At 36.2% G+C, this 13,248-nt stretch overlaps 2 protein-coding genes and 1 pseudogene across 2 annotated transcripts; 1 reads left to right on the forward strand and 2 right to left on the reverse strand.

Moving 5' to 3' along the window:
* Positions 1 to 1,585: 1,585 nt before the first annotated feature.
* Positions 1,586 to 2,784, reverse strand: LOC106757042. The gene is made up of 4 exons (XM_014639623.1): positions 2,654 to 2,784; positions 2,250 to 2,370; positions 1,945 to 2,143; positions 1,586 to 1,848 (listed from the first exon to the last, which is right to left on the reverse strand). Exons 1-4 carry the CDS (start codon positions 2,782 to 2,784, stop codon positions 1,586 to 1,588), a joined length of 714 nt encoding a protein of 237 aa, XP_014495109.1.
* LOC111241390 lies at positions 2,126 to 3,757 on the forward strand (annotated as a pseudogene).
* A 1,251-nt stretch (positions 3,758 to 5,008) lies between these two features.
* On the reverse strand, positions 5,009 to 8,259 carry LOC106756687. Its single transcript, XM_014639215.2, has 6 exons — positions 7,980 to 8,259; positions 7,422 to 7,685; positions 7,159 to 7,332; positions 6,959 to 7,065; positions 6,377 to 6,708; positions 5,009 to 5,974 (listed from the first exon to the last, which is right to left on the reverse strand). Exons 1-6 carry the CDS (start codon positions 8,127 to 8,129, stop codon positions 5,415 to 5,417), a joined length of 1,587 nt encoding a protein of 528 aa, XP_014494701.1. The 5' UTR covers positions 8,130 to 8,259; the 3' UTR covers positions 5,009 to 5,414.
* Positions 8,260 to 13,248: the final 4,989 nt, after the last annotated feature.

Genomic DNA, 13,248 nt, shown 5'->3' on the forward strand with positions numbered 1-13,248 from the left:
TGAGAAATTCAATTTCACATCTCATGAGAAATTCAAATTCACATCTCATGAGAAATTCAAATTCTCATCTCATGTGAAATTCAAAATCTCACCTCATGAGAAATTGAAATTCTCACCTCATGAGAAATTGAAATTCTCATCTCAGCACCAAAATCCAACGAGCACTTCATAAACGTCGGTTAATGTACTAACCGACGTCTATAATGCCCTTAAAAGTCGGTTAGTGCAATGTCGGACGTCTTTATAGACGTCTAACGTGTCACTGAAGCGAGTGCCCCTAAATGTCGGTTAGTGCAATGTCTAACGTCTTTATAGACATCGCACTTGTCACTAAACTGACGTCTATAACGATGTCGAACGTGCAGAAAACCGACGTCCCATTAACATCACCCGTAAAGACGTCGGTTCGTTAGGTTACGTTAAAAGCCCAAAATAATTGACGTCTAAAGCTCATTTTGCACTGATGGTTGTTATAATTATTGTGTGTTGCAGTATCCACTATGTAATTTGTTTGAGGTTGTAATATTGAATTCTGAGATAATTGTATGTGTATTTATATCTCTTCAATATATATGTATATCTGGGATGTCTATCTCATCAATTATGTGTATGTAGGACCAACTTAAGTGCATTTTGAAATTTACGGGTCTAAATTAAACTAGTATAACACTCTTTGTTGTAAGTTAGAGAGCTTCCTTCTAATTCTTTTTTCACTGGACTAATTGTTTTTATTAAAAATTAAGGTAAAAAAAAAGTCTTCTGTTAGATAAAGAGGAGTGAAATTAAATAAAATATAAATAAAATTTAAGATTTTTCACTATTCATTGTCATCAAATCTCTTTTACGTTTTAATTTATTATGTTTTTTGTAGATCAAGGGCAGAAGAAAACCAAGACTAAGTTTATGTATTGATATATCAGTTTTCAGTTTCTGTTTTATCAATTTTTTTTGTTTTGTTTTATGTATTGTTCCTATTTACAGGAACTTCTTTTGTACGTTTCAGATTCTACATAAAAGTATATGTTTTACACATTCAGTTCTCTCTACCTCTTTTTTCTCTTTCTTCTCTCTTTTTTCTTAGATGTTTTCTTGCATGAAGTTCTCACCATGAGAGTCTTCAAATCTTTTTCTACTATGAAACAGAATACCAAACCAGCAATTACCATATGTGTAAAAGGGGCTTGGTATAATCTCTGACCCTATAGTATAGATTGTTGGATGTGATAAGGCTTTTCAAAATAACCATTAATAGAATTAGGTACTCTATGTTTATATAAATAAAATACTTTTTGCATGGGAAGAACGTTTCATGAAAAACTGCATGTTTAGTTTGTTTTCTCCATGTAATGAGTGATGGATTTTAGATTCTGGCGACAACAATAAAGTTAATGCAAGAATGATTAGATCAGCACGGTACATTCGAAGGTGAAAGTTAAAGCTTTGTTGTAATTTCAAATTCAAGCACAAACTTTATTATTTCACAAACAAATTATACAATGAAGTGGAGAATACAACCATGGAGTAATTAACACACAGAAAGATATAGGATAACACACTTAATGATGCTAACATAGGTGCCTGAGTATTAAGTTTCGCTGCTAAGTTTGGGATCGGGACGATAGTATTTGGACCAATAGGAGTCGTCGCAGAACTTAGATTGGAAGAGAATAAACACAAGCAATGGGAAAACCCCCATTGGAATCACTACATAAGAAACCCATTTTGTTGTGTGATCAAATATCAGAAAGGATGCTGCAACGAAAGCCACAACCATAGTAGCAACGAAGATTATTAGTAACTCAGGGCCAAAAGTCAAGCTGGGATGTAGTGATATAACAAATTCAGATTCTGCGAATTTTGAAGAAGTGAAATTTGACAAGAAAGAGACTAATGTGATTGCATTTGTGACGATGAAAACTATGAACTAGACATTGTTCTTGTAACCTGGAACAGTGAGAGCAGTTGCAAATGCTACAGTAGCAACAAGCGTTGCCACAACCATCCCAGAATCTGCTATTTCTTTAGCAGATTCTTTGATATCTTTGGATAACTGTTTATGTTCATCAAAAAATACATCTGTTGGTGTCTTTCCCTTCTTGTTTTTCATACTCTTTAATCCAGGAGGAGTTGCTCTCTCTGCATCCTATTTATCAACCACAAGTATGTGTAAAGATTTCTGGAACTGATGTCATACAATGCTAATTAATAAAGAACGATTGAATAAGGAATAAGGAAATGAATAAATTGACCTTGAACCAATAGAGTTCTATGTACATTTGAATTCTTGCACTTAAACCTGAGAATGATTTGAATTCAGGGGGCAAAAGCGTAACCAAGTGTAGAGCGTTGTTACCTTCATTGTCCACTGCTCTTAGTAAATACCATTTTCTCTCATTTAGAAAATCTTCATAGAAGATGTCGAAACGTCGATGTAGAAATAACAAGTGCACTCCACCCTCCACCTCCCCATTTTTTTTTTACTTTTTTATATTATCAAAATAACTTTTTTTTACTTTATTTTTTACTTTTTTAATCCTCTTTATTTAAGTAACCTAGATTTCTACTTTTCCCTTTTCTACTTCCCTCACTAACGGTACCAACACTCCCCTCCTCTTTTGATCCCAGATCCGTTTCATTTTTTTTAACCTCTTACTCCCTCCCAAATCTTCCAGTCTTGTGTTTGAGCATGGTGGTGCAGCTTTTGGTGTGTGCGGCGGTGTGGCGCATGCGAACGGCGGTGCGGCGCGTGTGTGCAGCAGTGTGTTCGGTGGTGGTTGTTCGCATTGAACATGTAATTATGTTGAATATATATGATCTGGTTCTGCATACTCTTCGTCACTCATCTATTCCCAATAATACAAACATGGCCTCGCCCTAAGCATTTATCCATTGATCCAAGTCACAGCACAAAAACATTGATTGTCACCCAAAATAATAATAATAAAAAATAAAAAAAATGATGATGAAGGGAGAAGTAATCAGAAAGAGAAACAGAGAACAATGAGAAAAATTGTTCTGAGAAATGCAACTATGTTCACACGCAACCTTCTTCACTCTGCCCCTGCACCCTCCGCTTCAACTCCTCTGCGACCAAAACTCTTCTGCTCATTCCCCCGCCGGTTCTACAAAACTCGGACGACATCGACAACAAAGAGCTCAAGAGGCGGATTGAGGGCTACATGAAGGGCAACGAGCAAGTGCTACCGTCGATCATGGAGGCGACTCTGCAGCGGAAGCTGTCGAGGAGGCACAAGGAGATTGACGACGAGCTGATGGGGGAGCTCCGCATGTGCCCCCTTGACAAAGTCGAAGACGGGGACTTCGAGTCTGATTTCGAGGAGTTCTAGGAAATCGATGAGGAGCTCAACGATTTGTGCAACGCCAGGGATGTGGTGATGAAAAGGATGGTTGATGTCATGGCCGGCGGTAGCTTCGGTGGCGCTTAGTGTCGCCGACGACGCAGTGAACCAAGCAGAGAGGCCGTTGCGGTGGCACGCCCCTGCAGGGAAGCAAATCTCGCTGCTTTTCTTTTTCTCTCGAAGGAGACTCATCTGGGGGCTAATTGAAGAATGAGGGGAAAGTGGGAGAGTTTGGAGAAGTCGGCCAGAGAAAAAAAAAGTGTGACGGAGGTGGAGAAGAAGAGGCGGATCTCAAAAGGGTGGGGGTGTAACTGAGGAGAGAGTAAAAGTGAGAAAGAAAGAAGAAAAAGCTTAGGGTTGGGGTTCTCCTAAATAACATTAAAATAAAAAAAGTAAAAATTAAATAAAAAGGTTAAATAGGGAAAATAAAAGGGTTACTTTTGTAATAAAAAAAAGGTTTAATACCTATTTTGGTCCCTCCTTTGGGAGGGTTTGTTCAAAGTGGTCCCTCCTTTTTTCAAAAGTTCACTTAAGTCCTACCTTTTGCAAAAACTGTTCAAAGTGGTCCCTCCTTTTTTCAAAAGTTCACTTAAGTCCTACATTTTGCAAAAACTGTTCAAAGTGGTTCCTCCTTTTTTCAAAAGTTCACTTAAGTCCTACCTTTTGCAAAACCTGTTCAAAGTGGTCCCTCCTTTTTTCAAAAGTTCACTTAAGTCCTACCTTTTGCAAAAACTGTTCAAAGTGGTCCTTTTTGCTAACGGCCTTAACTTTCTTAACGGCACACTTTGAACAGTTTGAACAGTTTAACGTTTTGGCTGTTAGCAAAAAGGTAGGAAACTGTTCAAACTGTTCAAAGTGTGCCGTTAAGAAAGTTAACGCCGTTAGCAAAAAGGACCACTTTGAACAGTTTTTGCAAAAGGTAGGACTTAAGTGAACTTTTGAAAAAAGGAGGGACCACTTTGAACAATTTTTGCAAAAGGTAAGACTTAAGTGAACTTTTGAAAAAAGGAGGGACCACTTTGAACAAACCCTCCCAAAGGAGGGACCAAAATAGGTATTAAACCTAAAAAAAAAATGAAGAAAGTTGGGGAGGTGGAGGGTGAAAACGGAGAGGTGGAGGGATAAAAAAATATATGTAGATGAATCACTTAATGGGCCTAATATTGAAACCGAGACCTTCAATAGAACAGGAACAAGTTAAATCTAAATAAATTAATTATTTTAATTTAAAATCTTCGGGACAATCAATTGAATCCAACCAATTAAAACAAAACTGATGTCATTCCTGCTAAACTTAATTTAGTGCCAAATTGTAATCCCTCGATTTTAGGGCTTATTTTAAAAAACAACTTTTTTAATAAAACGAGCAACATTTTATTCATTGTTGCTTATCAAATATGCTTACTTTAAAAATATATAATCTTTCGCCAATATAAATAGGAAAATTCTAGCTACTTCCAAAAGTAGTGATTTAAAAATATCCTTTATTACAGAAATACTTATTTTGAGTTTAAAGAATCTGCCCTAGGTTAGAAAGCTGCTTGATCATTGTTCATTTAATTTTCCGCTATCCGTTTGCTCTAAAGAATGACAAAGTGCCAAACAAAAACCAAGGTAAAGAATTTGTAAAGCCAGAAACTGCAGAGACAGATGAATAATGAGACTAGTATTTTGAATTTACAGACTGAGATTGCTAGTGCGATAGTATCAGCTCAAGCTTATCTCGATTACATAGAAAGATAGGGATACCAACCATGAATAATAGCCTGATTGAACAGGCAACACAAGATTTTACTTACAAGTAGACAACTGTGCATAACACCCAGATATATAAATCTTTCAAAAAACAAATACAGAGCTAAAACATCTACTTGACAATTTTTTACATGGGCACTACCTGGATTCTTCATTAAAACAACTTTTCCAAATCCCAGTAGTTCCCAGGGTAGAAATTAAACCTGCATTGCTACAAAGACACAACATACTCCCTATGCAGCTAAACACTGCTAGGTAGCTCCGTACTTGCCAAATTTGAAAGTCGGAATAAGAGAACAACTAACTGGCATGACTGTCGCCATCCTCTTCTGATATGTTAAACAAGAACTTTGGAAGAGATGCGATTCTAGGTAGGTGGAGAAGCAAATCACTAAACGAGTCTTTCCTAGACATGCCTAGTGTTTGCTTGCCACCAGAAACATCCCTTAATTCCTCCTCGGCAGGCTTGACATCTTTTCCATCATCAGGTCCTTCAATAGTACTACTATCTTCAGTAAAATGAGAATTCTGCACTGTTACAGGGTCCTTCTGCAGAAGACAGCAGAGAGAATTAACCCTTGACATGAGTGACTTTTCATCAGAAGTTGCTGCAACCTGATTGTCATTAAGAAGATGTTGCGCAATATCTTCCAGGATCTCCTTGTACTCTGCTCCTCCATCAGAGAACGGTGGATTCCCAGAGGATATTTGCTCTGATAGACAGAGTTCAATTTGGCCAATAAAATCACTAACTGACATAGAAGGTCGAAGTCCAGGAAGTTTTATCTGATCCCTATTTCTTGGGCCCTTCGAATCGGTTTCAGAGCTTGTACTCCCTTCAATTGAACTACAGTCCATGACTTGTGTGTAAAATGCAAACAAATAAAACAATTAAGCCAAACAGCACCAGAAAAATCAAGACACTGACAAATACACTAAAATAATATCTAAAGATGAAAAAACATGGACTGGCAAATAAGATACAGAAATGACTAATCAATCAAACTCAACTATACAGATAGAATTTTTGCTCAGGAAATCCTCATCATATTCGATTGGAATATTAGGTAGAGCCCAAAATGGAAAACCAAAGCTGAATGTTCTGGGATACACCCCAATGTGAACATCACGGTAGAACCTTTGGATGGAAGTGTGCCTTCCATCTTTAAGCATCTGTTTCCTTTTTATTTTTATATTTTTCGGGGTAAAGTGGGTTGCTCATGAAACAGAAGGTGGAGTGAACTTAGTTCTTGTATTAATACCTGAACTGGGTGAATGTGAATCTTGCGGGAGACTATCCATTGTGATTCCAGGTGGATCGTTGTGTTCAATCTTAAGTGATGATGACAGAGATGCCACAGGTGATCCACTGTCTTGAAAACAAGATGCGGAGGATCCTTTACCACTGACTTGAAGCTGATCATGACCTTTTGAATTTTCTGGGTCCTCAAAAGCAGAAGGTTGTGGGTCAAAATGTGGTGACTCCAAAATTATCTCAGGCTGTTGGCTTAAGAAATTTAGGCGCATGTCACACTGGATAAGCTTTTCAAAATGTTTTGCCAACAGCCCTTGTGGACATTGCAAAAAGTGCAACCTACAAACCACAATATCATACTTTCAATCATCCCCAAAGTCCTAAACTCGTTAAAATTTTAAGTAAAATTAAATTTCTGCCAAACTTAACATTATTCCCTGCTCTGAAAAATAAATCAAATCAATGATTAAAAGTGCTCCATTATATGCATATTGAGTAGTCTAGATTCAACACAATACAAATACGGCACTTGAGCTCATTCACTCAATTACTTCAATACACTTCAAAGGAAAAAAGCTGAACAATATACCTATGTTTGCTACACTGCCCATCAGTAAAATCCGCTGTTGCCTGCCATAGTGTATGCTTTCTAGGCTGAGGATTAGTCTCCCTGAAGTAAAGAGGCGGTCTAGCAAGCTGAGACCATAATTGAAAAATTATACTCTAATCTCAAACCCATACATATACATAAAGAACTATTCGAACAGCTAAAACAGATAAGTAAATTACCACAACAGTCAATGTACTAGGCCCATTATCAGGACAATGTGCCTTAAGTGCAGCGATATCTGACCATTGGATTTCTATTTTGCTCTTCAGACCACCTTCAAGAACTTCCCAGACAAGTTTATGTTTAGCAAAGTAACACTTCGCAACCAAGTCACCCTCATATCTTGATTTATACTGCCAAAAGTAGAACCTTCAGCCAGTCAAAGTTGAACAACAAAAATACAGTTCCAAAACATAACAGCCACAAAGAATCTCAAATATACCTCCCATGAACCAATCCTCAGAAGCGAAGCCGGAAAATTTGAAGCTTTAAGCTTGTCAGCAGCAGCAGTAGCAGCCCTGCTCTCCCTTTTCACTCCAGAGCTTACATTCTCGTTTTGCTGCGCAGTTCCCTGAGAAAGCTTCATCTGAATCAAATCCAATAGAGAAGGGCTCTTTCTCAGGCGCAAACCCAAAGGGCTCGGCTCATCGAGAATATTCAGATTGGAAGGAGAACTGACAGAAGCATCGCTGGAAGCACTCCATTGCTACACGATTGGTCACACAAACAACACAAAATTTCAACCTCTCCAGCTAAACAATACAAAGCGCTTGCTCTATGATATGGAAAAATACAGTTAGGCAATTCAGATAACGTGTAAATTAATGCAGCTTCTGAGTCTGGAAATAGAAATTGGCAACGCAAAAGAGGGATTTCAACATGAGAACAATGAAATAAAAAAAAAAATAAATAAATCTTTTGAACGCAAGTTAGGTAACTAAAAACGCGATCTTGCTATTGAAAGGGAGATAAATAGTTAGATAAAACGGTTACGAAATACCTGAGACGAGGGTTTGTGGCGCTTGTTGAGGGAGCCATGCTCTTCTTCCAGTGGGTCCTCGACGATCTCCAACTTGACGGTGTTCTTGTTCTTCGCATCACCGCACGAAATGGTTTCGGCCTTTCCAGAATTCTTCATCAGCTGAACCATTAACACTAACGAATTCAATCGAAGACGGAGAAGAAGGTGTTGGAGATACCGGAAACCCTAATTGCCAACGAAGAGTAGCGATGGGCTGGGCTTCGAAATGGTTGTTCGTTGAGGAAGAAAGAGGTGTCTATGTCCACGTAATGTTTATTTCCTTTTCTATTTAAATAAATTTTTTAAAAAAATATATTTTAAGCATATGAATTATATTATAATTAAAATTTATGTATGTCTTTAAATATAGAAATTATAAATATATAATAGATTACTAATTACTAATATTGTGGTGTAAAAAAGTTGATTATTTATAACTTAATTATAGTAAAAAATAGAATAAGATTACTTTTTATTTCTTTTAAGGTTAATTTGCATTTTTCTTGCACATGAATTCTTATTCAACTCATGAGATTCAAAGTAAACTTTTGTTTGTTTAGATCATAAAGACATATTTATATTTCTAATTGAAGTTTTGTATGTATGCTTATATAATCATGTGAGCAATAGAACTATAAGGAACAATTTTTGATCATCATGTGAGCAATATGTTAAAATCGGCTGCAGCGGAATTGTTAGCGTGAAATAACAAACCAAGAGGGTTTTTAAAACAAACGTGTGTCTTTTGATTTCTACTCAATTAAACTTATTACGCAAATAATAGATATAAATAAAAGAGTAAGGTTGAGAGAAATTTGCACAGATAATTTTATCCTGGTTCGGATCACACGGATCCTACGTCTAGTCGCTTATCTCAAACAAGATAAACTTTTTTCACTATCACAAAACAATTACAAATATTAATCACAAAGAAAAACAATTTGTAAGAGTTTAGAAATACCACCTCTCTTTTGAAACCACAAGAGATGAACTTACACCTCCTTTGAATCTTCACAAAGGATGACCACCTCCTCCGAATACTTCACGAAGGATGAAACACCTCCTCCGAATACTTCACGAAGGATGATCCTCTTCCAAACACCTCCTCAGACGCACCAAGGATGAACCAGCTATTCCTCTGTCACCGTAGTTGCAATGTACCAGCACCACAGACAAGAGTTTCCTTAGCTGAGCAAGAGNACACACTTCTCAAAGAGTTCTGAGTGTTTTAGCGCGAGGGAAGAGTTNTTGTTGATGGATAAAGAGAGCCTATAAATAGACTCAAGCAAAAACTCTTCCATTCTACGAAACTGGCCATTTAACGCATTTAATCGATTAATATTAGTGTTAATCGATTAAAATAAGTACAACGGCTAGTTTTTCAAATCAGAAACCTCCAACGGCTAGTATTAATCGATTATTCTCAGGATTAATCGATTAAAACGGGGAAGTTTTGATTCTAAACAACAAATATAAACTATAAAGGTACAAGAATCAAAACCTACTACAAATCTAAGTCCTAAACAATTAAAGTACAATTATTACAAAAGCTTTTCAAAACAAAAATAAGTCTTCAAAGGATCTTCATGAATCTTGATAAATCTTGACTTAATTTGGGCATCATCAAAACTTCATCTTCATCATTTTGCTAACACAATAGAACTATAAAGAACAATTTTTTTATTAAAGAGTTGTCTATCTCAAATAGGGAATGCTTGTAATACTTGTTAGATTGTAGGTTTATACTTTTAGATTTGGTTTGAATTGCTAGAGTGATATAATATGTGAAGAACTATGTTGAATGAATTTATGGTGAAGGGTGATTTTATGTTAAATTATGTATGTGCTTGATTATTGTTTCAAACTGTGAAATGTTTGAATGTAAGTATTTGAGTTTGAACAACTGACTTCTAATGATATATTTAATTTCTTTTTGGCACAATAAAAGGGATAAAAGTGTCAGTTAGAGTTAATTAAACAAGCTAAGATGCTCATGTTCACTTATTTTTTATATGACACTAGGTAATGAGTTAGTATGGTTAGGTGCCACCTTAATATCTGAAGTCAGTGAAATTTAGTGGTTATAGCGTGGGTGCCACCCTAAGACTGTTAGGCGTTCACTTGACAACGAGCTCTGGAGGTGGTTAGCGTTAGACATTACTTAGGTTCTAATGGATGCTAATTGAAATTTAAATTCCAAAGAGATCTAAGGGCTTGAGGCACTGGGCACCAGACAATTCATTGGGCAAAAATATTAAATCACTGGGCACAAATTTAAAATTTTCTCTCAAGGAGCTTTTTGCCTAAACTAGTGTTAAACCCCCCCTTTGTATTTGTTTGGCATGAGTATTGAGAAGTGATACATTAGGAATGCTTATGCTATTAGAGAAATAATTTCTATAATAAATGTTCAATGTGATGAGATAATGGAATGATTAGATTCAAATGTTATGAGAATTATGTGTACTTTATGAATAAGGTTATTCCTAAAGAGGAATACCATACAATTAGTGTTGTGCATGCATTTAGTAGGATTACCAAGCGTGAAGTCATCCTAACTCTACTAAACCTAAACTCGTGCAGAGGATGGAGTTTAAGAGTGATTGAAGGAGGTCCTTCAGCAGGATTTGGTGTGGGTAGTCCATTTATGACGATGTCATAGTAAACTAACCTTGTCATGAGATACTTTAGACATGGTGAGTTTAGATCGGTCTTGATTTATGGCTCACCATTCCATGGCAGGTTAATGACTATATTGGTTCTTAACTCAATGCATACATTTTTCGAAAATGAGTTTAGAGTAGTATGTTTGGAGTGTTTAACAATTTGAAACGAGCATGTATGAATTGTTAGAAGTGGGTTTTATGCCTAACTCAACCCCACAAAACCGGCTTGTAAGGTAAGGTCTGCACCTCACTTATATATTATAAATTGGCTTTATCTCTAGTCGATGTGGGACTTCCAACACACCCCCTCACGCCGAGGTATATACATCTCGAGCGTGAGAGTAAATATTAATGGGTGGTCCGATAACGGCCCAATAGCGGGTGGAATAATATGCCCAACAAATATCGCTAGGATAGGCTCTAACCATAGCTTTGATACCATGTTAGAAATGGGTTTCAGGCCTAACTCAACCCCACAAAACCGGCTTGTAAGGTGAGGTCTACACCCCACTTATATATTATAAATTGGCCTTATCTCTAATCGATGTGGGACTTCCAACACACCCCCCTCACGCCGAGGTATATACATCTTGAACTTGAGACTAGATATTAATGGGTGGTCCGATAACGACCCAATAGCGACTGGAAATATATGCCCAACAAATATCGTTAGGATCGACTCTAACCTGGCTTTGATACCATGTTAGAAGTGGATTTTAGGCCTAACTCAACCCCACAAAACCGGCTTGTAAGGTGAGGTCTGCACCTCACTTCTATATTATAATTTAGCCTTATCTCTAGTCGATTTGGGACTTCCAACATGAATATCTTGATTGTTTGTAAATTATATATAGTTTATTAATTTACAACTTTTGATTGTTTGAAATTATCACTAGCTTACTTTTTTCTAGTTGTTGTTTGTTTTTCTTTTGTTATGATCACATTATATGCTTGAGCAGGTAAAGGTGCAAGTGTTGGCAGAGCTCGATCTGTAGTATTTATTGGGAGTTGATGCCAAGAAATTAAACTTATGTATATAATGTGTCTTTTATGTAGTAATAGTATTTTTAAAAAAATTATAATTAGTTGCCTTTTTATTTTGAAAATCTTAAACTCAAATTATTGTTATTACATTATATACATGATTTATGTAGGTTATCGTGTTATGTAATATGAATCACTTAATATCAATAATGTATTGACTCTAAAGATAGTTTCATACTATTTTTAGGGTTGTTACAAAAATAAGTCACTAGTGCAGCGAGGGGATATTACCGCGGTTATTTTTGACTATACGTCGCGGTTTATGAACCGCGGCATATTTAGCCGCGGTAGTAAGTCATAGACTTTAGGTCGCGGTTATAACCGCGGTCAAAAAGTTGGGGAATATGCCGCGATTGTACAGGGAACTGCGGCCTAAACCCATTTTTTTTAAAAAAAAAATTGTTGCAGTATATGCGGTAAAAGACGCAGGTATATGCCGCGGTTCTAGCAATAACCGCGGCCATATGTCTGTTTTTAAAAAAAAAAAAACGAGACCTATATGCCGCGGTTGGGATAACAACTGCGGCATATTCCCCTGCAGTTTTTTAAAATTGCAGGTCTGTTTTTGTGATATCCACTACCACAAAAACAGACCTACATATAAAAACATGTACATAAATTCAATTTCAACATAACAAACACATGTTCAAATGTATTTCAACATCAAATAAAGTACAAAGTCTAATAAAATACAATCTAATCAAATGCAATGTTTAAATCTAATAACTAAGAGCTATTGTACAATCTAATTATATACTTTCCAACAGCGTTCCTCATAAATAATAGTGGCTTCTCAGGAACTGGTGTAGTAGTCTTGAATTTCTGCACAAGACAATTCATATTAATTAGTGTATATGAATTCTACATTGGGGAAAAAATCAAAAATTGTTATAAAGTTAAATATTACCGTTTCCCAGCGACTTGTGATGTGAGAACGAACAATATGAGTCATCCAATACATTACATAGTATCCGCACTCATATGACCCATTTTGTTTGTTACACTACAATATATCATCACAGTTGTATATAGTTAGTGAATAACATTAAAATAAAACAACTATAACAAAGATTAGCTTTAGCATATGTCAAACCTTGAGAGAAATCCAAGCAATCTTTCTGTTAGCAATTGATCTCCCACTCATCATCATAATTGCTAGAATAGAACTATATATAAAAAAAGGTTTTAGCATTCATTTATATAACAAAGAAAGTCCAAACATTGAGGTTCTTACCAATCAATTGCTTGTCTGAGTTGTGTGGGAGGAGGCCTGTGTAATGAGCAGAACCACAAAGCATAATTCTCTTGCATAGACATAACAAGAAGTTGTCAATGGCGCCTGAAATTCATAATAACTTAACTATTAAATATTAAAATCACATATGGAACTTTATTATGTTAACAAAGTTCACTTACCCGGATATATAAGGCAAAAAGTATATTTTCTTGCCGCTTGCAAAACTTCTTATCAGATTCTGGTTGATTTGATCAAAATCATTTGATTCATGAATTGATTGGGGATCAATGAATCCATAATC

Source organism: Vigna radiata, chromosome 3 (assembly GCF_000741045.1).
Source record: "Vigna radiata var. radiata cultivar VC1973A chromosome 3, Vradiata_ver6, whole genome shotgun sequence".
NCBI classification, from domain to species: Eukaryota; Viridiplantae; Streptophyta; class Magnoliopsida; order Fabales; family Fabaceae; genus Vigna; species Vigna radiata.